Genomic DNA, 27063 nt, shown 5'->3' on the forward strand with positions numbered 1-27063 from the left:
ATTTGATGAAATTGAAAACTTTTTGTTGAAAGTATTGTAAATAAAAGTAAAAATTAGCTGAAATAGTACAGTGGGACCTATGAATAGTACCAAAAAGTTCAGTGGGGCTCATGAATAGTAGTAAAAATAAGTTAAATAATAAAATAAGCTATCTCTTTAATTGATGGCCAAACGCATACTTGGGGTTAGGATCTACTTATTTTACTGAAATTGAAATTTTTTTACTGAAAGTACTATAGATAAAGGTAAAAGTTAGCTGAAATAGTACAGTGAGACTCATGAATAGTATTAAAAAGTGTAATAGGACTCATGAATAATAGCAAAAATAAGCTGAATAGTAAAATAAGCCAGCAAATTTCATCATGCCAAACGCGCACTTGGTATCAAATTATTTAGTAAAGCTGCAATACTCAACAAATTTGTTGAGTTAGCATGACAAAGAAAAAAAAATTGTTGAGGAAATGGCAAGCTCTTTGGAGATGAAAGAAAATGAGTTTTGCTCACCAAAACTAGGGGGGAAAAGTTAGGATTTGTGGAGCTCCTTGTGAATGCTCTAATTTGGGATTGTTAGAAGCTTTAACATTCACAGTGTTTAATTGAAAGGAAAATGGAGATAACAAAAAAGAATGGAGGGAAAGGAAAATAGTCCTTATGTTTGGTTAGACAAAAAAGAATGGAGAGAAAAGAAAGTAAGGAAATCACTTGACCTAATGTATATCTCTTATTTGTTATTAGAACAAGGTCACGAGTCTTGACCCTGCTATGAGGAAGAAATCTTAAAAGAATCCTCCCAAGTCAATTAAGAGAGAAATCCAACTACTAATAAAGAAAACAAATTTCTGAACTATGTATGGTTTTCATGTATCAAGAAGTAGTTCGCAGAGATCACTTCCTTTGTTTGAGTAAGGTTTTTATAGTCCCCAGTAATATGTTTTTTTTTGTAGCTTTGTAAGTTCAAAAATGTCTAAATCAATGCAACAAATGTAAACCTTTCCTTGTCTATAAATCTTCAAATAGAGACTAAATTTTACAAGGATGTGGAGTAAAATCCAGTTTTTAGACCTTCCAATTCCAACATGTCATATCATCATATCATATATTAAAGAATAGACATAACCACACTCAATTAATTCTAATACTCATATGAAAATCCAATTCAATTGAGAGGTTATTGAGATTTTATCATGTATAGTAGGATGTATTAAGTTTTAGATAAAAAAAACTGATATGTTAATCTCTTATTGGACGATATAAAACATGAATTTTACACCACATGTAAGAAATAGAGACTTGCTGCGGAATATATATGATTGGTTTTTCAGCATACCTCTTTTAGCCTAAACCGACGATCACACAGGAGTTTTGAGATTGTTCTACGTTGTCTAAAGCTAGCCTTCACACAAACCAGCTATTCAAACACGTTTTGAATTCCAGTTTGTATAACCCATGGACCAAAAATGTTTCTCGACAGTGTTGCACACTACTAGAGTGGTGCAAACATAACCCACAACCTAAGAGCCTCACAACACTCTGTAAACACTATGAGAAATGCAGAATTCATTCACTGTTCAATGGGTACCACTCTTGGTGTTTATATACACACCACTCCATTAATATCAGTGGGATAGTGGACTTAGTGGGGTAGAATAACGGTCCAAACCATTACTCCATAACTCCTAGATGTTACAATTATTCTGAGGTATACAGAGGGACATGCCCACTTTAGGTGTCCTTCCATATTCTTTTTCAGTTTCTAACATCTCCCACTCATCCATTGTGGACATGGAGCTATTATCCATCTCTTAATGTGTTTCTTAATGCGTTCATATTGGCAAATAGGTTGTGCGACCACTGAGCACATCTAAAAAACATATTTAGGAGCACTATACTAAATCTTATACCAAAACTACCATAGCAATATCCCTGAAGTGTCTCGTTATGCCCTAGACATATATTAACACATTGAATCAAGCATCTCTAACCCTTCTTGAGTTCGATACTCAGACTTATGCTTGATCCATCATAACTATCTAGATGTACTCATGATTATTTCGCTACCATAAGCGCTATAACCTGTTGATAGTGAGTACAAATATAAGGATGTGTTACAAAAATAGTCTTCCCTTTACACTTATGTCCTTTAACTTTGGTCCAATCGCTTTCCTAGCAATGTCCCTTTAGACCGAATCCAACATCGCCGTAGATAACATGTAGCAGACATCAAAACCTTAGCTTCACGACATAGTCAAAAGTAACAAGAGCATAAGTAGGATTTTAATGAAAGATCTATGGGACTCACACGGTGAAGAAGCAAGGATTTATTCTCTCACCTTTGGTTTTGGTTGAGTAAGCACATGTAGTATAAAATACATGCTACGGTAGAGTTCTCTTAAGTAAAAGCGAATGTCTTAACTCAATACACCACACAAATCTTAGTCTAGTCACTACTCAAGCGCCTAACTCGAGTCCTTTATTTGCTTGCCACCTTAGGTATCAAATTAAGGTCTCGCATCTGGCTAACCACAGGCTACATGGATCATGGGCTATCCATGTACGGTTTAATTAAAATAAATATATTATAGACCTCATCTTAGTTCCAACTAAGGCGACATCTATTTGTGTCAACCATCTATATATGCTACATAAGCATTAAATGATACAATGTCTCATCTCTGCTTGCTACTCAAGCGTCAGAGGCGATCGTTAGTGTGAGTGAGCTGACCTAAGCCCGCCGACATACAGAACTCATCATATTGTATACGCGTGTGTAAGCATACATATTATTAACTGAATAACATCATATGCATTAAAAATATCCCAAAATAGGCAATAAATGGTAACTAAAAATAACATATCATCATATTCTACGTAGCCCTAAACTCCTAACATGAGCTTGAAAGGCATCCCTTCCTATTGGCTTTGTTAATGGATCAGCAATCACGAGGCTTCTAGAAATGTGTTTTAGAACCATTTCATTGTGAGCAACCATGTCTCGAATGTAGTGATATCGTATATCAATGTGTTTGGTTTTACCATGATACTTAGAGTCTTTAGCATAGACAAGTGCTGCCATGCTATCACAATATATCGTAATAGGATCTAAGGCATCCTTGACAACCTTAAGATTCTGAAAGAACCTTCTCAACCAAACTGCTTCTTGAATAGTTGCTAAACATGCTATATACTCAGCTTCCATAGTTGATAATGCTATACAGTGTTGTTTCTTGCTACTCCAAGTGATGACGCCATTATTTAGTAAAAAAGCATATCTAGATGTAGATTTGTGTTCATTTAGGTCACTACCCCAATTGGCATCACTATAGCCAATCATACGCAAATCTGAACCCTGATAACAACGGATGTAGTTTGCTGTCCCTTTAAGATACCTTATTATCCTCTTGATAGCTTTCCATTGAGTAAGTCCTGGATTCGATTGAAATCTGCTGACTAATCCAATAGCATAACATATATCGGGCCGAGTACACATCATTGCATACATCAAGCTTCTAACTGCATTAGCATAGGGAACACGAGCCATCTTTTCTTTTTCATCTTGAGTCTTAGGACACATATCCAAGCTTAAGCTCTCATTTTTTTGCAATTAGAGTATCTATGGGTTTGCAATTATGCATTTGGAAATGCTCAAGAACTTTCTTAATGTAGGTTTGTTATGATAAACCTAAAAGTTTTTTTGAGCGATCCCTGAGGATTTTAACCCCCAAAATATAATCTGCCTCACCCATGTCCTTCATCTCAAAGTTAGAGGATAACCACCCTTTTGTGGTGATAATCATCTCCATGTCATTACTGGCCAATAATATGTCATTGACATACAATGACAAAACAATGAAACTTCCCTTGGATCGTTTTATGTAGACACAATGATCTTCTTCGATCATTGTAAACCCATTTGATAGAATGGCTCGATGAAATCTTAGATACCACTGTTTAGATGATTGCTTTAAACCGTATGTGGATCGCTTAAGTTTGCACACTTTGTGCTCTTAACCTTTGGTCACAAAGCCAATAGGTTGATCCATATAGATTTCTTCATCTAGTTCTCCATTGTGAAAAGTTGTCTTAACATTCATTTGGTATAATTCCAAATTCAAGTTTGCAACAATGGCCAGAATGAGTCGAACAGAGGCAAACCTCACAACTAAAGAAAAGGTTTCCTTGTAGTCAACACCCGCCTTTTGAGTGTATCCTTTTGCCACTAATTAAGCTTTATACCTTTCTATTGACCCATCTACCTTGCATTTGATTTTAAGAACCCATTTGTTTCCATTTGCTTTTCATCTTAACGGTAGGTCTACCGGATCCCAGACTTGATTAGTCTTCATAGACCTAATTTCATCATTCATTGCTTTCATCCACTCATCACCAACAGAAGATGAGAGAGCCTCTTGCACAGTTTTTGGCTCATCATCATCTTATGAAACAATCATGAAAACTTCCCCCTCAATCCCAAAACGACGACAAGGAACATTACCATGGTTGCTTCTATGTGACTGAGGTTGTTGTGAATCAACTTCTAGTGGTGTGCTTCCACTAGGTTGTGAGTTGCTCCCACTGTCTCTAGGAGTTTCAGAAATTTCTTCCTTGTCCTCTATTGGTCTACTTGGGGCGCCTTCCTCTTGATCCATCATTCATAAAGAGTAAAAAGTTTTTTTCAACCTCACATTTGTTAGGGAATTCACTTTCAATGAAATTAACATCATGTGACTCCAATTCAGTCACACTTCCATCTGGTTATTCACCTATCAACACATAGCCTTTAGAATGCTCAAAATATCATATATAGATACACTTCTTTCCTCTAGGCCCTAACTTCCCATATCCATGAGAATTATTGTGAACATAACTGTTGAACCCCATGGCCGCAAGTTATTTAAGTCAAGTTTCTTGCCGGTCCATAGTTCATAAGATGTGGAAGATACTGATTTAGAGGGCACTTGGTTAAGTATATAGGTTGCAGTCAAAAGTGCATCCCCCCAATACGAAATCGGTAGGTTAGTTTGCGCCATCATTGACCTAACCATTTCTAGCAGTGTTCAATTTCTCCTTTCCGCCACACCATTTTGTTGCGGTGTATAAGACATCGTTAACTGCCTTGTAATTCCCTTTTCATCACAGAGCTCCTTAAATTGCTCAGATAAATACTCACACACATGATCAGTTCTGAGAGCCTTAATGCTCTTGTTTAATTGATTCTCAACCAATCTCATGTATCGTCTAAAGCAATTTAAAGCCTCAAACTTATGAGAAATCAAATAAACATGACCGTAATGTGTATAGTCATCTATAAATGTGATGACGTAGAAACCTCCATGCCTTGCCCTCACATTCATTGGATCACATATATCAGAGTGGATTAGTTGCAATGGAAAAAATGCCCTTGTAGCTTTTCCAAATGGCTTTCTTTTTTACTTTCCCACTAGACAATGTTCACATATGGACAAAGTGACCTTAGCAAGATTACCCATAAGGCCTTCTCTAGCTAACCTAGTCATCCTCTCTTGCCCTATATGGCCAAGCCTAGCATGCCATATAACTGAATTATCAGAAGCATTATCAGAAGAAGTCAAAAAAACTGAATTATTATTATTATAATATTCAATATCCAAAATTAAAAAACCATTTGAAATAAAACCACGACCATAATAAATTGTTCTCAAATGCAATAAAATATAATTATTCTAAAAAATAAACCGGAAACCAAGTCTTAATAAAGTAACTACGGAAAGTAAGTTTCTCTGGATCTCTGGAGCATACTATACTTCATGGAGTAACAGAGTGCGACCACCTCGCAACTCTAACTTGTAGGTACCAATTCCATGTACCTCCACGCTAACTCTATTTCCCACCTTGATGTCTCTACTCTCAACAGGAATCCGACGGTACTCCACAAATCCCACTCTATATCTTGCTACATGTTCTGTTGTTGCTGAGTCTACAGTCCACATAGGAGCAAAATTAGCGACAAGGACATGAATAGTTACAAAAACATGGTGAGATGTAGGATTAGGTGTTACATTTTTTTGGCTCAGTGCAATCACAAGCAAAATGTCATTTCTTTCCGCAATTATAACAAGTCAACTTAGGCTTGTCCTTTTTTTGCGCGCTTTCCTCTAGTATTGCGCTTGACAAACTTAGCCTTCTTAGTCGGTGGCCCATTAGGTCTCTCTTGTCTAGGAGTGTAATCAGGTTGCTTGCGTTTAGGCTTAGATGCCTTACACGAGCTAGTCTCAGCCATGTGCACAAAACTAATTGGCTTGGTTGCTTCAAGGCGCTCAGCTTCAAGTTCTAAGTGACGAGCCACATCATCAAATGTTTTGATGTTCTCATTATGTGTCAAGTTTTGACACATCATCTCTCGTGAACTTGGTAGTGAATGAATCATTGTCTGGACTTGTTGTTCGTCAGTAAGATTGTTTCCAGTTGATTTGAGCTCTCAAATCGTGGTGGACATCGCCTTAAGACGCTGTCTCATTGTATGTTCAGAATGCATCTTATATGAATCAAATTTCATTCTTAAGCTACGCAGTCTAGTGGATAATGTCCCTCCATATCTTAGCTTTAGAGCTTTCAACATGTCTCGTATAGTTGTATACTGCTTAAATTCACCAATCAAGTCATTATGCATGATGCTCAACATTGTAAAGCGCACACACAAATCTTTCTTGCACCAACTTTCATAGGCAACAAGATCACATTGGTGTTGCTCAGTGCTTCCCTCATCGGGTTTACTCATTGAATGAGTCAAAGTCTCTAGGACTTCTTGCACATTCAACACATACTGGATTTTGCAGTGCCAAATATTGTAATTTTCACCATCCAATTTCTCGACAGTGTTGCACAGTACTATAGTGGTGCAAACATAACTCACAACCTAAGGGCTTTACATCACTCTATAAGCACTATGAGAAATGTAGAATTCATTCACTGTTCAATGGGTACCACTCTTGGTATTTATATATACACCACTTCATTAATATTGAGTGGGATAATGGACTTAGTGGGATAAAGTAACAGTCCAAACCATTACTCCATAACTCATAGATGTTACAATTATTCTAAAGTATACAGAAGGACATGCCCACTATGGGTGTCCTTCCACATTCTTTTCAGTTTCTAACGCCACATCTTTACCAAATTCGGTCTCTTTCAAATAATATTAGATTAGTTAGTAGCCGTTGTCTTTTTTTACAATATTTTGTTAAGTGTTAATTTAGTAAACTATTTTAAGAAATTTTTTATGAAAAAATGAATTTTTTATCATAAAAGATATTAGCTAAGTACTAGCTTTTTATAATAACTAGTAGTTAGTTCGGTGCATATACATGAATACAATTAAAAATAATTACAATTATATTATTTAAATTATACATTTTTTCAAGAAGAGGTTCAAACTATACATGGTAGTAGCTTACACTTTTTTTTAAATCATACATTTCTAAACTCTAAATAATTCACTTATCATAAAAATTAAAAATTTAGATGGTCATATGACAGAAAATTAAACTTTAATTGAAATTCAATTTATAATTTAATTAGATTTGGATTCTTTGATTTTTATACTTAATAATTCATTTGGTACAAAATTAAAAATTAAATAGCGCACGTGGTGCAAAATTGAGAATCAAATCTAAAATCTAATTGGATTTTTTTTCTGAGTTTTTGGCTATTAATATATATATATATATATATATCATTTTTAAGAGGAATTTTTTTTTAATAATTATATTTGATTTCTATATAATTATAATAAATAAAAAAGGAGAAAAAAAAAAATCCAAGTAAGCCTTCCATTTCATAGAGCTCTTACTTCTTATTCTACTACTAGTACTCGTGGTATTAATAGTAGTAGTAGATGTAGAGAAAATGTGAAAACCCCACATCAAAATCGGAATTAGTTCTTGAAATCTGTAAGAGATGAGTGCAAATCTTGGAGCTTAAAGAATGTTGATCATGCCTTAGACCTGTTTGATAGAATGCTTCACTTGCGCCCTTTGCCTTCCATTGATGATTTTAATCACATGTTCGGTGCCATTGCAAGAATGAAGCGTTACACTGTTGTGGTTACTCTAATTAAACAAATGGAATCATTGGGTATTGCTCTCGATGTTTATACTCTCAGTACTTTGATCAATTGCTTCTGTCATTTGAACCGTGTCGATTTTGGGTTCTCTGTCTTAGCAACAATGTTGAAACTTGGTTGTCAACCAAACTATATAACTCTAACCACTCTTGTCAAGGGGCTGTCTTCAAGGTAACATTGCTGGAGCTACGAGGTTGGTGGAAGAAATGGAGAAGAAAGGGTATGAACCTAATGCAATTATTTGTGGAACGATGCCAAATGGTCTGTGTAAGATTGGTAAGACTGATATGGCTATTGGGTTGCTCAGGAAGATAGAAAAAAAGTATTTTGAACCTAATGTAGTGTTTTATAACACAATCATTGATAGTTTATGCAAGGATAGATTGGTAACTGAGGGTATGAACCTAATGCAATTATTTGTAGAACGATGCTAAATGGTCTCTGTAAGATTGGTAAGACTGATATGGCTATTGGGTTGCTCAGGAAGATAGAAAAAAAGTATTTTGAACCTAATGTAGTGTTTTATAACACAATCACTGATAGTTTATGCAAGGATAGATTGGTAATTGAGGCTTTGAACCTTTTATCTGAAATGATGGGTAAAGGCATTCAGCCATATCTTGTCACTTACACGTGTTTAATTCAAGGTCTATGCAATTTTGGTCGATGGAAAGAGGCTACTGCGTTGTTGAATGAGATGGGGCAAAGGAAGGTAATGCTAGATGTGCAAACATTTAACATATTGGAGGACACACTTTGCAAAGAGGGGATGTTGATAGAGGCTAAAGAAGTTTTTGATGTGATGATTCAAAGAGGCATTGAGCCTGACATAGTCACTTATAGTTCTTTGATTGATGGTTACTGTTTGCAAAGCAAAATGGATGATGCAATCAAAGCCTCTAATACGATGCTTGAGAGGGGTTGTTCACCTGATGTGTTTAGTTATAACATATTGATCAATGGATATTGCAAAAATAAGAGAATTGATGAGGCAATGCATCTTTTTCATGAAATGTCTAACAAGGTATTGGTTTGTGATGTTGTGACTTATAGCACTTTTATAGGTGGTCTTTGTCGAGTAGAGAGACCTCAAGTTGCACTAGAGCTATTCCATAAGATGCGTGCTTGTGGCCAGCATCCAAATCCCCGTACCTATGCCATCTTGTTAGATGGTTTATTTAAGAACAAACATTTTGCTGTAGCAATGTTGATGCGAACCTCAAACGACACGCTTTGAGACCCAACAAACAGTATTGGAATAATTGCCCAAGAAAGCTAAAATTCAGATTTTGATAGAACCCTGACCCAACGTTTATAAGTGAAACGCGAACCAAAGGTATAAATAACAGACCTTGACCCAATAACTATAATAGAATCATGAACCAAAGGTATAAAGTTTGAATGCCACAAGGAAGAATCTCTGATAAGTTCACGGTTCTTGAAGAACCAAAAGAAGAGCAAAGCCTCACATTTTCTGATTTTTATTCAATAATATATGAAAAACGTTTACAGACTTAGGGGCCTATTTAAGGGCTCCATAAAACTTGATAGACAAGAAAATATATTCTAAAATAACTCCTAATTGATACCTAACCATATCAGGAATCAAATTTGACCTAAAAATCATTAAATGCACCTTAAAACAAGGAAATAAATCACCTAAATCTAAAATAACGTTTTTTACATAAAAATACCAAAAATAATAAATTACAATAATTAAATAGTAAATTGTGTCGTTCATCAAATGTCATTGTTTAAAGAGATGGAAGACAAAAATCTGGACCGCAATATCGTGATTTATAGCATCTTAATTGATTGTATGTGCAATGTTGGGGAAGTTATGGCTGCAAGAGAGCTCTTTTATAGTCTTACCCCCAAACGGTTGCAACCTGATGTTTGGACTTACAATATAATGATCAATGGGCTTTGCAAAGAGGGGTTGATAGATGAAGCAAGTGTGTTGCTTGAGAAAATGGACAGGAATGGTTGTCCACCTCATGATTGCACATTTAACACAATCATCCAAGGTTTATTGCAACATAATGAGACATTAAGGGCAATGAAATATCTCCACATAATGCTTGAGAAGGGTTTCTCAGCAAATGCAACCACTGCAACCATATTTATTAATTTGTTGTCATCTAATCAAGCAGATAACAACATTCAAGAATTGCTCAAGAAGTCTACATGAAGGCCTCTAAGTTTTAAGTTGCTCAACGTTAAGAACAGTTTTCATATTTTAACCCATCTCAAGTCAATTTGTAAGTGACATAAATATGCCTTTTGAATTCGATTCTTTTTACATGATTATATTTCTTTTAAATTCTATGCACAAGCTTGTTTGCTGCTTTAACTGTTTGATCTTACTTTGCAATTTCTTTGTGCGTTAATGTTGCTGCTTTGAACCTATTTTCATAAATATCTATTTCAAAATTTAAAAGATGTGAAGTTAGTTATTGTTACATAATGTACTCATAAATTTTGGCATTTTCATGAATACTTATTTCAAATTTGGACTTTAGTCAATCTATAGTAAGATGGAATTTTGGATAAGTTTTTGACTATTGTTTTTGTATTTATTATACTATCATGATTATCTATTATTGGTGCATGCCATATATTTGATGAAATTTCTTCTAGACATGATATGTAGTCTTTTCATTCTTTTTTTTCTTTTTTTCTTTTTTTCCTTTTCCTGTTATAGATTTACATTTTTTTTGTATTCACAAAATTGTGGTTGATTCTTGCATATCTATGTTTTTTTATTAGGTTTTTATTGAATTATGTTGATCACAAAATTGATTGATCATTGAGAATTCTAGGGAATCAATGATTAGATAAAGTTTTGTTATGAAGTAAGGAACAAAACTGAGCCTACAAAAGATTTTCCTAATTGGCTGAATATAGCTGATCAACAGCACGCAGTAAATGGCTATGTAAATAACTAGTTGTGTTAAAAAATTTGAAATCTGTCATTTGTTTCTCCCCTAATTCTCATTCATTTACTACAGATGACTTCAAATTGTTATTTGTAGAAGAAAACTGAATGGAAAGGAATGTCATAAAGTAATTTTTTCTTTACAGCATTCCTTTTCGCCTTTAGGCAGGAAAGATTAATCAATAGGACGAGTGCTAATTCCTGACTTAAATGCAAGTTAGGCCAACTAATTCGAACTGAACATATTGAAGCACTTTTATATGAATGATTGAAGCATGGAGAATGGAGGTAACTTACCTTACTGACCAGTACAAGGCTTAACACAGATGTCAATCTTTAATCTACCTTCTTGATTAAGTTAAAATCATATGTTTTCTACACATATGTGTGTATGTACAGGTGTAGGTAAGTATACATACAATAGTTTATTCTACTAGAGTATCGTTGAATAAAGGTGTACTCATGTAGCTTTATTAGTTTATGCTAATATGCCTGCTGACTTTGTTGGCAGTTGCAATCCTATTGTCCATCCACCAGATGGGAAATGGAAACCCGTTAAAGTGTAGTATGTATTTGATATGAAAGCACAATTTAGTGTGAAAGTACGAATGTTTGTTCAGACCCCAAATAAAAAATTACGGCTAGATTGTTTTTACTCTAACTTATCAAAGTGCGGAACAAGAGTAAATGAGCTCAATAAATTGGTAACACTACTCTAAGTCGTATTCAACCACAATGAACAGTAAAAGAAAAGCTTAAAGAGTAGGGAAGAGAGATACAAATACAAGATAACACCAAGATGTGTTATCGAAGAGGAAACCGAAAAACTCGGCGAAAAATCTCTCTGCGACCTTTCAAGCCGAAATCAATTCACTAGTGAATAAAGTTGGAGTACAAGAATAACAAAAGACCCTCCAAGCCTAGTTTATCCCATGTACTTGAGCTCTCTAAACTCTTGCTACTAACAGACTTCTCGGAGTCTTGTCTTCACTAGCTTTTCGGATCCCGCAATTTAGCCCGATTGCATTCGCCATTTAATGGCTCATTCCAATGCTTCCCAAAGGCATCAAAACTTGACTCAACACTCAGTTGGGTGAGGTAAGTGTTTGGGCTAAGAATCTCTTAAGGATGTGGAGATGGAGAGGTAGGAATAGAGAAAAACTAAGAGAAAATGTGTAGATGATTGTGAGTATAATAATCTCTAACTCTCAAGTGTTTTTACTAGGGTTTTCTTTTTAAAAAGCACTTCTTACAATTTATGGGTAATGAGGGTATACATAGTATGGATAAAGAATTTGGTAAAACACTTTTTCTTTTTGCCAAAAAGGGAGTTTCCCGGGTACCTTGCGAGATGGCCTTTCTTGCAAAGTACTCACAAATTTGACAGCCTGACATGACTTTTCTGCTTTTAGTCATGTGCTTCACACATGGCCTTTTGCGGGTTACTCTTCTCGTGAGCTTCTCGCGAATTAGTCATGAACTACATTGATTCTTCTTTGAAACTTGATTCTTTACCAATCTCTCACACTCATCCCTTACAAATAAACCCTCATAAATATAGGGAAATAATTGAAGAAAATACGATCAAATTTGGCATGGAATTAGAGCCAACAAAGGCTAGTTGGAAATCACAACTTTACATGATATCCAATTCTGTTGACATATGTCAACACTTCATCTAGATCAAATTGTTTTATGTAGGGTTGAGATACTTTTCACTGGGGGGACGGTTGGGTTTGTTCTTTGTTTTAAGCATCTCATTTCCTATTTTTGTTTGAGATTTCTAATAATGTATGTTATTAGTTTTAGTGATTCCTAAAAAATTATGATTTGACAGTCTACATTTTGAACATAAAATAGTTGGTATAGTTGCTAACGATGGTTTTGAGATGGTCGTTTGGAATTTTGTGCAGAGAAGCTGATTGTATTGGTTTAAAATGGATGGCTTCCATATTCTATCAACGTGCTATTCAAATCAAATAGCTTTGTGATTGCTCTTTCTTCCTCTATCTTTTTTTTCTTTTTCTTTTTCTGTTTTAATTTTTTTTAAATTTTTTAGTTTTTAATTTTAAAATTTGATTTTTTGTTATAGACTTGCTGCACAGTGAGCCACAACAGGAAGTGCGGTGCACTTAACAGAATATTTGCAGGTATATGGTCAACTTGACAACTTGATTTGTTGAAGGTTTTTTTTCTTGGTTGATAAATAACTTGATTTTGGGAAGTTACTAGGCTATTGAATTATATTTGAACTCATATGTGCTGTTCATGATTTTTATGTTACTGATTATATAGTGTTTGTAGTTACAGCATGATTAGACTCTTTTATGTGGATTTTGTTCTTGGATGTAATTGAACATATGGGTTAGCTATATTTGTTAATGAATTTTTCTGTCATCTTTGATTTTTATTTTTTATATGTTTTGCTTTTTAGATGGTCTTGAAGATATTTCTTCTATAATAAATTAGTCTTGAAGAAAGGCATGTTGATATTGGATTGGTGTTGCATGTGCAAAAAATGTGGGGAGACTATGGATCATCTCCTCCGGTTCCTATAGCTTTGAAGCTGTGGACTAAGGTGTTCTGTTTATTTGAACTCTATTGGGTTATGCCAATGAGAGTCATTGATATGTTTGTAGCTTGGCAGGGGACTTTCGGCAAACATGGAAATATTGCTTTTTGGAAGGCTATGCCAAATTGCATTATGTTGTGTCTTTGGCAAGAACGGAATTCCAGAAGTTTTGAGGGATGCGAATGGAATATCCTAGAAATTAAAGCCTTCTTCCTTCGTACTTTGTTGGATTGGAGTGTTGCTTTTCTCTCTCTGCCTTGTTTTTCTCACATTTGTTTGATCATTGCATTTTGAATTGATTGTACTTCTCTCTTAGTACACCGCTGGTGTACTAGGTTTGTTTTTATTTCTAATAAAATTTTCGTCACTTATAAAAAAAAATAGTCTTGAATAGATTACTTCTATAATAAATTATTCTGGAAGATGTTGATTTTTGTCTAATACGTTATATATATATATATATATATTTTTTTTTTTTTTTTGGTTTAGGTGTACCATAAATTTCTAGTTCTGGAAAAGTATTCTTCTGGCAAGGAAATGGTTCTTATGGACGTAAAATGGAGGGCTGGTAAGGGTGAAGCCATTACCATTATCAGTAGTTCTTGTAACAAAGTAAGAGATGAAGGCATATTGAATAACTTTCTAGTGATCCACATTGTGGATGTTCTTATATATTATACAAGCAATAGGTGGAAAGGGGATTTAGTTGACAGGACCTACCAATGTTAAAGTGCACGGGAAATATTGAAGATTTCATTGCCTAGAATGGCCTTGCAAGATAAGTAGATCTGTCCTTATTCTAGAAAATGATAATATGAAGTTAGGATAGGCTATTTCCTTCTGTGTAGATAATTGACTAGGTCTTATAATTGACTAGGGAGGTTAAGACCAGACCATAGTTGGGGATTGTATTGGGTGAAAATGGCTGTGGAGGTTCAACAGTTGAAGCTATCTTTGAAATCTGTTATTTGATTTGGAATATTTGTCAAATAGGCACTGGTTCTTACATCTGAACTGGCAAGAAGGAAAAATTATGCTAATACCTGTTGTCCTTTCTGTGATAATGAAATGAAACTCTCAAGGCTTGACCATATCATCATTTCTTGACCCTAGCTAGAGCCTTGTGGTTTGGCTTGGATATTACTATCATAATTATTGTAAATTACCTCCATCCATGCAGCAGTAGAGAATAACGCTGATTAATGGGGTAATGATAATCGTAAGGAATATCTTGATTTTTCATTCATTTTTTCAGGGGAATTTGTGGAATCTAGGACCTTTTGCATAAAAAATTTCTTTGGACTTGCAGGGAAGCCTTTGGTAATCAACATATTTCTTCACAGAAATCTACTGAGGTGGCAAGGTATTCTATTAGTGGCAGATAGAAGAGCAAAGAACAAAAGATGGGGCTGGCGGAGACGAAGAGGGCAAAAGGTTCATAGCTGGCTGCCAGAGTTGGGAGTCTCTGGATAAGGTGGCAATCATCTTTCTAGCTGTCAGAGAAGCCCGGGAGGCAGCAAGAAACAAAGGATTTAAAAAGGTAATTATTCTTGTAGCTATGCTTAAGCAGTGGCCTTATATCAGAACACAAGGCTTCTTAGATGGCTACTCAGTTGGTCATGGAGGATGTATGATACATTGGCAAATGGAAGGGGATGATCTTGCTGCAGTAGCAGAAAATGACTTTTCTTTTTTTAGTTGGCATTGTTATGTGTAGCTACCACTATTGCTTCTTGTTTTTTGCCAACTGATGTTATACTTGACTATGAATATTAAAAAAAAAAAAATTGGAAAATGAAAAATGAAAGAGATTGTTGCAGCATACCTGCAAGCTCGAATAGAGCTATGGATTAGTAACCGAGGAAAAAGTTTTTATTTATTTATAAGACAGAATCTAGAAACTGGGCGAATCAAATTGGTACAGAGTGGTCTATATATATATATATATTTTTTTTTTTTTTTTTTTGAGNTCATGGTGGTTTGGGCTTTGAAAGACTCTGTAAAGAGGGAGTGAGTTGCACTGAAGAGATGGAGTTTTCTTGCAATCAGCAATTTTTCTGGTTAGAATAATCATTTGTAACTACATTTTACTTTTGATCAAATTATCTGATAGTACAGAGTTAGATGCTGAACTTATTGAGTTTTTGGTGGAATTACATTATAGAATAACTTAATTTCTGACCAAGGTTAGGTGCTCCCATTTTAGCATGATCTGTTTAGATGATAATGTAGTTTGGAATATGATCTTAGAGGTGGATTATCTGTTTAAGCAGCCCAACAGCTAAGTGGTGAAGTTGAATGTTGTGATTGACCAATTAGCTCTACCATGATGTATGCTTTCTATAGGGTAATTTAGCTTGTGTAGTAGGATCTAGTGTAAATATGAGCTAATGCTATTAGATGATGTAAATATGATTTTCTTACCCCATTTCACCAAATGAAGCATATTCTGTTTTCTTAGTTTTTACTGGTCGCTTTAATTTATCTAGTGTCTCCCAAAACAGAAAACACATGAATATATAAAACCTAATTGAATTTGTCCCAAATAGAATTATTAATCTTCCTCTTTCTTCTTCATTTTGTATTTTTGTACTTGTTTCAGTCAAAGAGAAATGAATTTGAAACTGTTGCAAGATATGCTAATCTACTTTTGTTATGAATTTACTATTCATCAAGATTGAAACATTGAAGCTTCAAACAAAATTCTGATGCATGTTTCTTTCATTGAGGTACATTTGTTATATGGTTCATTTTTCTTCTTAATACCTAGATATGCCCGCAGTCATGTGCTTTAGAGCACGTTATTCTTTATGAAGCTACTGATTTCCCATTTCAATTTATATTAAAGGGCACAAAAGAAGTAAAATAGGGAAAAATTCTTAAGATATATTTTTTTTTTTTTTTTTTTGAGGAACAGAGTGGTCTATCTTAAATTCTAGCTGTCGTTAACCCAAAAAAAAAAAAAAAACTCTAGCTGTCTATCTTAAATAGTAGTATCAACTATCACCCACAAGAGAAAAAGCCATATTGCTAATTGTAGATTGCAGTTATATTAATTAGGAGGTACTTATGCAGAAGCACCCCATTTTTATGCATATGACTTGACTTCACTTGACAAAATGAACATGTAGTTAACAAATAAGCACTTACAAATAAGAATTTTGATTTATTAAAATGCATTTTTTTTAATAACCAAACGATAATGCTCTGACAAGTTACAAGCTCCTTTTTGTTCCTCTGGATAAAATATTTAGAACGGCATCATATTCAAGTCTTTATGAATGTTGTTACTAGTTACCACATGACTGGTATTTATTATAGTTAAAAGACTTTAGTTAATGGTGCCCATGTGCACTTATTAGTCATTAGAAATTGGCTTGACTCCCTAAAAAAAGCTAAATGATCATATTAAGGGCTTATTTGGGAACAACTTATTTAGTTGAAATTGAAATTTTTTTATTGAAAATATGCTAAAGTATGCTTATACATTGAAAACAAAATTTGAAAATATGGGAAAAAGTAAGGTTTTAAAAAGTTATACATAAAAGTTAAAAGTTGAGTTTATAAGCTCATGTTAATTGCCAAAGCCAAACACACTAATGTTTGTTTGGGAACAACTTATCTAGTGTTTGGCTTAAAACATTTTGATAAAAACGTGCTAAAGTATACTTATAACTTGAAAAAGTGAGAAAAAAACAGAAAAAAATGTGGTTTTAAAAAATTGTACATAAAAATTAAAAATTAAGCAAATCAATATAAAAAAATAGAGCACAAAAACACTCATTAAGGATTTGTTTGGGATCTGCTTATTTTGCTGAAAATATTGTAAATAAAAGTAAAAGTTTTACTATTCATGAGTTTCATTGTACTATTTTAATTAATATATTTTTTTTATTTATAATTTTTTCAATAAAAAATTTTCAATTTCAGCAAAATAAACGAATTTTGGACAAAAAATTCATAATTAAAAATTAAATTTTTTTTTTCCCAATGAGAAAGTTTTAATGATTATATTTTAATTCTTAAAAAAGAAAAGAAAAGAAAAAGGAGTAAACTTTTTTTTAGAAACAACAGAAGACTAACCTAGCTACGTTATTGTTATAATTAGAATCAGAACCTAGGCTTTTTTTTTTTTTTTGGGAGAAAGTAATCAGAGCCTAGCTACATTTATTTATTTAATGAATAGAACCTAGCTACATATGTCAAAAAGGACGGCGAGAAAAGGACAGAGACAGTGGCTGTCTACTTTGCTCCACTGTCCCCCTCTCTCTCTCTCTCTCTCTCTCAAACTCAGCGCTTCGGTCTTACATCCAGCACCGAAAACCCGATTCGAATTGTTAGCTGGATCCGACGAGGAATACCAGATTTTTGCTTCTTCTTCTTCTTGTTCAGGAAATGGGTACGGCTTCTGTTAAATCAAGAAACCTTGTTGCTTTTGTATTCAATTCTTTCATTGTTAGACTAATAACCCTTCCTTTTCAATTTCATGCTCCTCCTCCTCCTTCTTCTTCTTCTTCTTCTTGCTGTTGTTATTCTACTCTTACTACTACTACTACTACTACTACTATTAGCTGTAGTGGTAAAGAGAACTTGAAAACCCCAAATCAAAATCGCAAACAATTCTTGAAATCTGTGAGACATGAGTGCAAATCTCTGAGCTTGAGGAATGTTGATCATGCCTTAGACCTGTTTGATAAAATGCTTCACTTACGCCCTTTGCCTTCCATTGACGATTTTAATCACATGTTGGGTGCCACTGCAAGAATGAAGCATTACTCTGTTGTGCTTACTCTAATTAAACGAATGGAGTCATTGGGTATCGCTGCCGATGTTTATACTCTGAATACTTTGATTAATTGCTTCTGTCAATTGAACCGTGTTGATTTCGGGCTCGCTGTCTTAGCAACGATTTTGAAACTTGGCTGTCAACCAGACAATATAACTCTAAACACTCTTCTCAAGGGGTTCTGTCTTCAAGGTAACATTGCTGGAGCTGTGAGGTTGGTGGTAGAAATGGAGAAGAAAGGGTATGAGCCTTATGCAATTACTTGTGGAACCATACTAAATGGTCTTTGTAAGATTGGTAAGACTGATATGGCTATTGGGTTGCTTAGGAAGATAGAAAAAAGGTATTCTGAACCTAATGTGGTGTTCTATAACACAATTATGGACAGTTTTTGTAAGGTTAGATCAGTAAACGAGGCTTTGAACTTTTTATCTGAAATGATGGGTAAATGCGTTTTATTTTATTTTATTTTATTTATTTATTTATTTTTTATGCAGAAAACATAAGGTGGAGAGAAAAGTACAAATGGAAAGAAAGAGAAAAAAGAAAAAGGAAAGAAAAAGATACCAGTTACACAAGAGAGAGCTAAGGAACAAAGGAAGAGAATCATTAGAGGTGAGTTCTCAAGCTCTAGAACAGTCAAACAGAGAGCCTTTGAAAGAAGCCAATAACTGGTCATCCGAACTTTCCATGTCCTCAAACATCCTCTAATTTCGCTCCCTTTAAAGACACCACATCAAGCATAATGGAGCTAAATTCCAAATGCTAGACACATGCTTTCCAGGCCAATTCCACCAACCAAATAGAGTATCCGCAACTGATCTTGGCAAGATCCAAGAAATTCCAAAAGATCTAAACATCAAACTTCACAAACGATAAGCCTTACCACAATAAAGTAACAAATGATCCACTGTCTCTCCATTACAACGGCACATGATACACTAGTCAACAAAAACCATCCCTCTACCACTCAAATTGTCACCTGTAAGGATCCTATCCCATACAGCAGTCCACACAAAGAAGGAAACACGCCGAGGAGCCTTAACCTTCCAAACGCATGAACAGATATCAAAAATAACGGGCAGTCGGCCAGATATTGTCACTTACACATGCTTAATTCAAGGTCTTTGCAGTTTTGTTCGATGGAAAGAAGCTACTGTTTTGTTGAATGAGATGGTGCAAAGGAAGGTCGTGCCAGATGTGCAAACTTTTAACATATCGGAGGATACACTTTGCAAAGAGGGGATGTTGATAGAGGCGAAAGAAGTTTTTGATGGGATGATTCAAAGAGGCATTGAGCCTAACACAGTCACTTACAATTCTTTGATTGATGGTTACTGTTTGCAAAACAAAATGGATGATGCAATTAAAGCCTTTAATATGAAGCTTGAGAGGGATTGTTCACTTGATTTGTTTAGTTATAACATATTGATCAATGGATATTGCAAAAATAAAAGAATTGATGAGGCAATGCATTTTATTCATGAAATGTCCAACAAGGGATTGGTTTCTGATGTTGTGACTTATAACACTCTTATAGGTGGTCTTTGTCGAGTAGAGAGACCTCAAGCCGCACTAGAGCTATTACATAAGATGCGGGCTTGTGGCCAACATCCAAATCCCCAAACCTATGCCATCTTGTTAGATGGTTTATTTATGAACAAATATTTTGTTGAAGCAATTGCATTGTTTAAAGAGATGAAAGAGAAAAATATGGACTGCAATATCGTGATTTACAGCATCTTAATTGATTGTATGTGCAATGTTGGGGAAGTTATGAATGCAAGAGAGCTCCTTTATAGTCTTGCCACCAAAGGGTTGCAACCTGATGTTTGGACTTACAGTATAATGATCAAGGGGCTTTGCAAAGAGGGGCTTATAGATGAAGCAAGTGAGCTGCTTGATAAAAGGGAAGGGAACAGTTGTTCACCTCATCATTGCACATTTAACACAATCATCCAAGGTTTATTGCAACATAATGAGACATCAAGAGCAATGAAATATCTCCACATAATGGTTGAGAAGGGTTTATCCGCAAGTGCAACCACTGCAACCATGTTTATTAACTTGTTGTTATCTAATCAAGCAGATAACAATATTCAAGAATTGCTTAAGAAGTCTACATGAAGGCTTTTAAGTTTTAAATTGCTCAAAGTCAAGAACAACTTTCATATTTTAACCCATCACAATTCTATCTGTAAGTCATATATATATATGCCTTTTGAATTTGATTCTTTTTACATTATTATATTTCTTTTAAAATTTATGCACAAGCTTGTTTGCTGATCTTACTTTGCAATTTCTTTGTGCGTTAATGTTGCTGCTTTGAATCTATTTTCATAAATATCTATTTCAAAATTTAAAAGATGTGAAGTTACGGTTACATATTGTTCTCATAAGATTTGGCATTTTCATGAATACTTATTTCAAATTTTGACTTAGTCAATTCATTGTAAGATAGACACTGTTATTATGTATTTATTTATTATGATTATTTATGATTGTTAGCTATAGCATATTGATCAGTGGACATTGCAAAAAGAAAAGAATTGATAATGCAATGAGTCTCTTTCCTTAAATGTCCAACAAGGGTGTGACTTCTAGTGTTATGACTTACAACACTCTTATAGGTGGATTTGATTGAGTGGCGAGACCCCAGGTTGCGCTAGATCTATTCCATAATATGTGAGCTTGTGGCCAACATCCTAATCCCCCGACCTATCATCCCTTGTTAGATGGTTTATTTAAGAACAAACATTTTGCTGAATCAATGGCATTGTTTCAAGAGTTGAAAGACAAAAAGTTGGACCATGATATCGCAATTTACAACATCTTGATTACGGGTTTGTGTAACAATGGAAAACTTTCAATTGTAAGAGAACTCTTTTATGGTCATGCCAGCAAAGGGTTGCAACCTAATGTTCCAACTTACAATATTATGGTCAAAGGGCTTTGCAAAGAGGGACTTATAGATGAAGTGGGTGAACTACTTGAGAAAATGGATGAGAATGGTTTGCACATATAACACCAGTATCCAAAGGTTACTGCAACATAAGGTTACTGCAACATAATGAGACATCAAAGGATATGGAACTTGTTATGATAATGGTTAACAAGCGCTTATCAGCTAGGAAGCACGGACACTACATTTAGGGTGTTGTATCTATGTCGTACCCGTGTCATACTGGCTGTTTCATATTATAATTTTTCAAAAATTGGTCGTGTGTTCATACCCATACCTGTGTCTATGTCCGTGCTTCCTAGCTTATCAGTGAATTTGGCCACTACAACAATATTAGTTGACTTGTTATCTGCGAATCCAGCAAATATAGCACTTCAAGAGTTAATTCAATAGCTTGAATGAAGGATTTTAGTTTAAAAAAAAAAAAATGATAATAAAAAACTTAAAGTGGTGGTGATGGATTGGTGTTGTATGTGCAATGGGGAGACAACTAACCACTTACTCCTACTTTGCCCAGAATCTCAAGAGTTGTTAGTGCATTCACTATTTGGGGTTCATTGGGTCATGCTGCGTAGTGTTGTGGAACTTTTGGCAAGTTAGTCAAACAAGTTCAACATACTCAGACCTTAGGTGCTTTGGAGAATGATTGCTCATTGTCTTATGTGGGTCATTTGGAGGGAAAATAATACACGTACATTTGGAGGGAAAATAATTCACGTACCTTTGACGAGAATGAAAGATTGATTCATGAGTTGAAGCTTCTCTTTTTTCAAACTTTGTTTGATTGGGCAAATGCTACAGGTGTTTTTACGTTTATTTCTTTACTTGATATGCTTGATTTTTGTACTTTCATTGTTAGTTGTTACTTAGTTTTTTCCCTTGTAGCTTCTAGCACACGGCCTGTGTATTTTTTTTTTTTTTTCTCTCTGTGTTTTCTCTTCTTTTTTGAATGAATTTTATTACTTATCAAAAAAAGGCTTTTATTTTTTAACATCAAGAACAACTTTCAAAATCTAACAGCTAGTCATATAATGAGTATGTGTATTTGTTGGAAGTTAATATTTAATTTTTATAAAGTAATGTCTCTTTACATGCCATTGGAGATTTTTTTATAAAAAAAATTCTATTTTGTTATTGTTCGCATCCTTCTTTTTTTTAATGAACTTTTCTTTTCAGAAGTTTGACTCCTAAAAATTCAAAGTATTGTTTTTTATGGGATGTACGTTCAATGTTATGGATAGCAATATAGGTATACTGCTCAAGCACATTGTAACACTGCCTATTATATCGTGCAGCAAATGCTTTAAGCTTTGTGGATCTACATGTACAGTGAACTGTGAAAATAATTTTTATTTGTGTAGCTTGGTGTGTTTATCAACTCAAGGTGGTAGTTGATAATGACCTGCTTCTTCTTGCAATGTCTAAGAGAGAGCCAACTTAGGTTGCAGTGCAATACAAATTATTTCACAATTTAATCATTTTGACATTTGCTGTTTTGAGTAACAAAATAACAAGTTTGAAAATCAAAGTAGAAGAATATGTGTCATACTCCAAACTTATGATTTTTTTTTGTTAGTTATCTACTAACATTCTCAAATTCTGACAATGCTTCTAATATGCATGCACCTGTTTTCCCTATTAACTATTCATCTAGCTCATAAATTACTATGGATTGAATATGAAAACCATCAGATGCCTCTAACTGTCTGGTTGCTTTGCATTATTATGGTTAACATCCTAAGTAAACCACCCTGCCCCCCCCCCCCCTCTTTTTTTTTTTCCTTCCTGTTCTTCTTTGCTAGACTTCCCAATTCAATTCAGTTCACCATTATGACTCTCTTCCCTCTTCAAAGTTATATTACTTTCTTCTCAATGTTTATTAGATTGATAATTGATTCATGCCTGTTCAGATATTGAAGAACACAAACATTGAAAAATGGTCAGGCAGGTCAGCTGTATGCTTTTTCTTCCACCATAAATTTTTAGTTTGGCTTTGACTTATTTGGACTTGATTTGAAAATTGACCTTCAAACATTTTTTTAGTTTGGTTTTGACATGAAAACATATTCTGGATGAAGTTTTTATAAACAGCCTGCCTTTAATTGTACGTGGCTCTATTTACAAGAAACCCACTCTTTGGATTTGGCTGTCATTATGGAATATGTTGTAGACAAGTTAATCTATGAATTTCCAATTTTCTTCCACTTTGCATGCAGAGCTGTCAGTTTGATTAAAGTGTCCTTTTTTTTTAATAGGTATGCATTAACATTTTGTATTAAAAAATTTCTCTATAGTTGTGTTCAGGGAAAATTTATGTATCTGGAGACTCTATGCTAGATTGCCCAATCTATCATCGTCAAATTCTGTATGTTAAGTAATAGGGTCTTGCTTTAGATTGAGAAGGAAGATGGAAGCCTTTCTCCTTATACATTTACTTCAGTTAAATCTTCTTCTTTACTTTCCTTCTTCCATTTTGTATTTATATTATTTTTTCTGTTGATAAATTGGAACTTGAATAAATCTCATTTTCTTTCACAGGCTTCAACAAAATCACTTGCAAAAAAGTTATGGGCCAAATAGAAATTTATTAAGCAGTTTGGAGGTGGTAGGCAATGTGTAAAGGCTACGGAAAATTAGAGAAGCTCTGCCGCAGAGTGGTTTCATGTGTTAGCTTAGTGGTCATTGCTGTAAGAGACTCCATGGTGGTGCTGGTAAATGCTTGGCTCCCTTATCATTCCTCGATGTGAATTTGATATATAAAATTTTGTTTGTTTTCCCAATCTTTGATTGAGTCATTAATTGATAGTGTTTTGCTTTTATTAATATTGATGTGACATGCACTAAATATATACGACAACAACAACAATAACAACAAAGCCTTAGTCCAAATACTTTGGGATCGTATATGGATCCTCAACAGATTATTTATCAGACTTGGAACATCAGTAGTATGATTTAAATATGACCCAGTCTTACAAGAGGTTTCTGATGTTGCCTTCTTTACCCTCTCACTCCTCGTTTTCATGTTTGTTTACATATAAATGCCTGTGAATCTAAACAGTCGCTCCTGCATGGTTTCTTTTTTTTATTTAACTTTGTTGTGATTAATGAATACTATTGGAATTTGCATCATTTCTTTGATCGAGTAGGAAGTTGCAAGATGTACAGTTCCAATGGGGTAGCAGGGCTGGTGGTTGCATGCTTGATTCAGTCTTGGGATTTTGGTCTATTTAATGGCAGTGGCTACTAAAACATCTATTTCATAAGTGCTCTGCTTGGTACTTGTCTGGGATTGCTTGGTACTTCTTCATGAATTTTTGCAAGTCCAAGGCGTGGGTTGAGTTCAACGATGCTGGGGAAAAGTTGGAAGACTAGGATTTGAATAGGTTGATAAGGATTTTGAAGGTCTGTATTTGTTGATCCTTCCTTGAATTTACGTTCTCTAAGCTTTATCCCATCAGTTGAGCGGATGCAATATTCCTTAGTGGCAGAGAAACAACCACTGACATGGTTTAAGTTTGAGAACCTAGGAGTCTTTGTAACAACTGCATATGTGTTTTCTTTATGCTATTTGCTTAGGTTGGCAACATGTCACTTGAACCCGTCGAGACATTTAGATGCACCAGAACTAGAAGAGCCTTCACTTTGGACATGAGAAGCATGGAAAAGGGTCAAGTCACAAGTGTGGATCAAAGGGCAGAGCATTGGAAGATATTGGAATGTCTATGCTGAATTGCTGATGGACCTTATATCTAGAAATACAAAACTTAATTTGGTGCAGACCCATGTCCAAACATATGAATCCTAAGATACTAGAGCTTCCAATTCAAGGTTTGAGAAGAAGAAAATGAATTCCAACTCCATACATATGCTAGACCAATTATACTCATTTCTACATGCATTAGTAATATTTCAAGCAGTATATTCTTTCAATCAAATGTAAATACTTCTGTTTAAGAACTATCAAAGATACAAATAACACTTTCTTAGAAATAGATCCAGAAAATGTAAGATTTAGGCCCCCTTAATTTATGCCATATAACCACCTGTCAGAAACATCATTTTGATGCATAAACATTATATTTAGGAGATTGACATGGTTGAAGTGTTTGACCTGATAAAACTTAATTTATGAGTTGCATGTTAAATGTTTTGTAAGAATGACATGGTTGTTCTGCTCAAAGGAATATTTTAGTGTAATTTGTGATATGATGCATTTAACTTTTTATGCATGTTTGTAACCTGAATATATGTTTCATTTGCTTTCTAGGGCTGTATTAACGTTGGAATTTATAGTCAATTTTGAGTAGGGTAGTTTGGTTAGGTGGTCTACCTAAGGAAGTTGCTGACAATTATCTACATGCTTCTTTGTCTGTTGACTAAGAGAAGGGTGACATACATTGCAATCTTGTAAAGCAAAGCCCTAGTTTAGCGAGAAATTATTCACTCCTATGGGAGGACTCATCCAAGAGGAATGAATGATTTCTCCTAGATTAGTCATCATAAAATCCACTTTCTAAAATGGATGAAATAAATGCTCATTAACTTAATCCATCACAAGTGGTTTGACATTCATTCTTAATTCATGAATCAGCTGGATCCAAGGTGATTAATTTCACTTTGTAGATTAAATTTAGAGTTAATGCCGATCATAGGCATTCAAAATTAATACAATGATTATAATCATCTTTCAGCAAGCTGAGTGGAATTATCTGGAGCTATTTTCTAGACAAGCTTGCTGTTGTTCCAGATGCGAGGGAATTGGAGATTGTAAGTATCTCCATTTATTCCAAAAAAGGCAGTTGTTTCTCCTGCAATGTGGTCTGAAGTCTTAAAAGCCTTACAATAAATGAAACGTGACTTGGTAAGTGCTAGCAACCTTTATATTCTGAATTCTCTATATTATGATCACTTTCATTGGTTCCGCTGCATAACAACATTAAAATTCATATATTTTTTTTCCCTGCTATTACAAATGATTCAGTATTTAATGAATCCATTCAACTATTTTGTGCACCCATCTTTCTTCTTCTAAATCGCATGTATTAATTCTTGTTTCAGGTTTGGTTTATGCTGAAGCATACTTTAAACAAGCTGCTACAGTAACCTGTTGCTAAGAGGAAAAGCATCATGAGAAAAATGTTTAAAATTGTTAGTTCCTGCCAAATTTCTATATTCTCTTCTTGCTTTATCTGCAGTGTTCACTCCACATTACCCATTCGACAGGTAGGAAAACAAGAAATTTCTAAATCAGGAAATCATTTACTAGTGACTTTAAAGTTGCTGAGCTATTTCCCAGCTAAAGTTTTTGGCATATGTCCCTGTATATCATTAAAAACTTTTATTTTGTCACCTTATCCTCAAGATTGGTAACTTTTACTTGCTATTGCAATAATCCTCAGCATTTAAGAGTTAAAGATACTATATATATATAAAAGAGAGTTAATGATACTAGTATTAGATTCTATTGAATGAGGTCATCAATTTTGAAAATCTTGTCAGTGACATTATAGCCTAATCATACATTTATTTTGTTCTGCTTATTTTTAAAAATATAATATTTGATTTCCCAAAAATCCTAATAATATTTTATTTTGTTCTGTATATATGATTTCCCTCCGACGAAAAAAAAAGAGATAAAAAATTATGAATACAATTTTATTGATGATTGAAAAATAAATAGCTTTCCCAAAATTCAGATCAT

At 34.3% G+C, this 27063-nt stretch overlaps 1 protein-coding gene and 1 pseudogene across 13 annotated transcripts; both read left to right on the forward strand.

The window, feature by feature from the left end:
* The first annotated feature begins 6593 nt into the window (after positions 1 to 6593).
* On the forward strand, positions 6594 to 10292 carry LOC112010774 (pentatricopeptide repeat-containing protein At1g63330-like; annotated as a pseudogene).
* Positions 10293 to 17781: 7489 nt separating this feature from the next.
* Positions 17782 to 26839, forward strand: LOC112010796 (putative pentatricopeptide repeat-containing protein At1g12700, mitochondrial). Of its 13 annotated transcripts, XM_065781753.1 has the most exons (9): positions 17782 to 18010; positions 18183 to 18740; positions 18895 to 20594; positions 23654 to 23798; positions 23898 to 24070; positions 24509 to 24764; positions 24939 to 25964; positions 26054 to 26223; positions 26421 to 26839. In XM_065781753.1, the coding sequence occupies exons 1-3, from the start codon at positions 17811 to 17813 to the stop codon at positions 19106 to 19108; spliced, it is 972 nt and encodes a 323-aa protein (XP_065637825.1). In that variant the 5' UTR covers positions 17782 to 17810; the 3' UTR covers positions 19109 to 20594; positions 23654 to 23798; positions 23898 to 24070; positions 24509 to 24764; positions 24939 to 25964; positions 26054 to 26223; positions 26421 to 26839. The 13 variants fall into 13 exon arrangements, with proteins under 13 accessions (XP_065637825.1, XP_065637821.1, XP_065637826.1 ...); XM_065781749.1 differs by lacking the exons at positions 24509 to 24764; positions 24939 to 25964 and adding an exon at positions 23270 to 23307 and having other exon boundaries at positions 23664 to 23798; XM_065781754.1 differs by lacking the exon at positions 24939 to 25964.
* Positions 26840 to 27063: the final 224 nt, after the last annotated feature.

The sequence above is a fragment of the Quercus suber genome, unplaced genomic scaffold (genome assembly GCF_002906115.3).
Source record: "Quercus suber isolate HL8 unplaced genomic scaffold, Cork oak 2.0 scaffold_277, whole genome shotgun sequence".
NCBI lineage: Eukaryota > Viridiplantae > Streptophyta > Magnoliopsida > Fagales > Fagaceae > Quercus > Quercus suber.

Bases quoted from the DNA above. Each gene is read 5' to 3' on its own strand.
- LOC112010796 (XM_065781749.1), top strand. From the start codon at position 17,811: ATGTCAAAAAGGACGGCGAGAAAAGGACAGAGACAGTGGCTGTCTACT. The intron at 18,011-18,182 runs GTACGGCTTCTG...TACTACTATTAG, and splicing joins TCTTCTTGTTCAGGAAATGG to CTGTAGTGGTAAAGAGAACT. The intron at 18,741-18,894 runs GTATTCTGAACC...TTTTTTATGCAG, and splicing joins CTTAGGAAGATAGAAAAAAG to AAAACATAAGGTGGAGAGAA.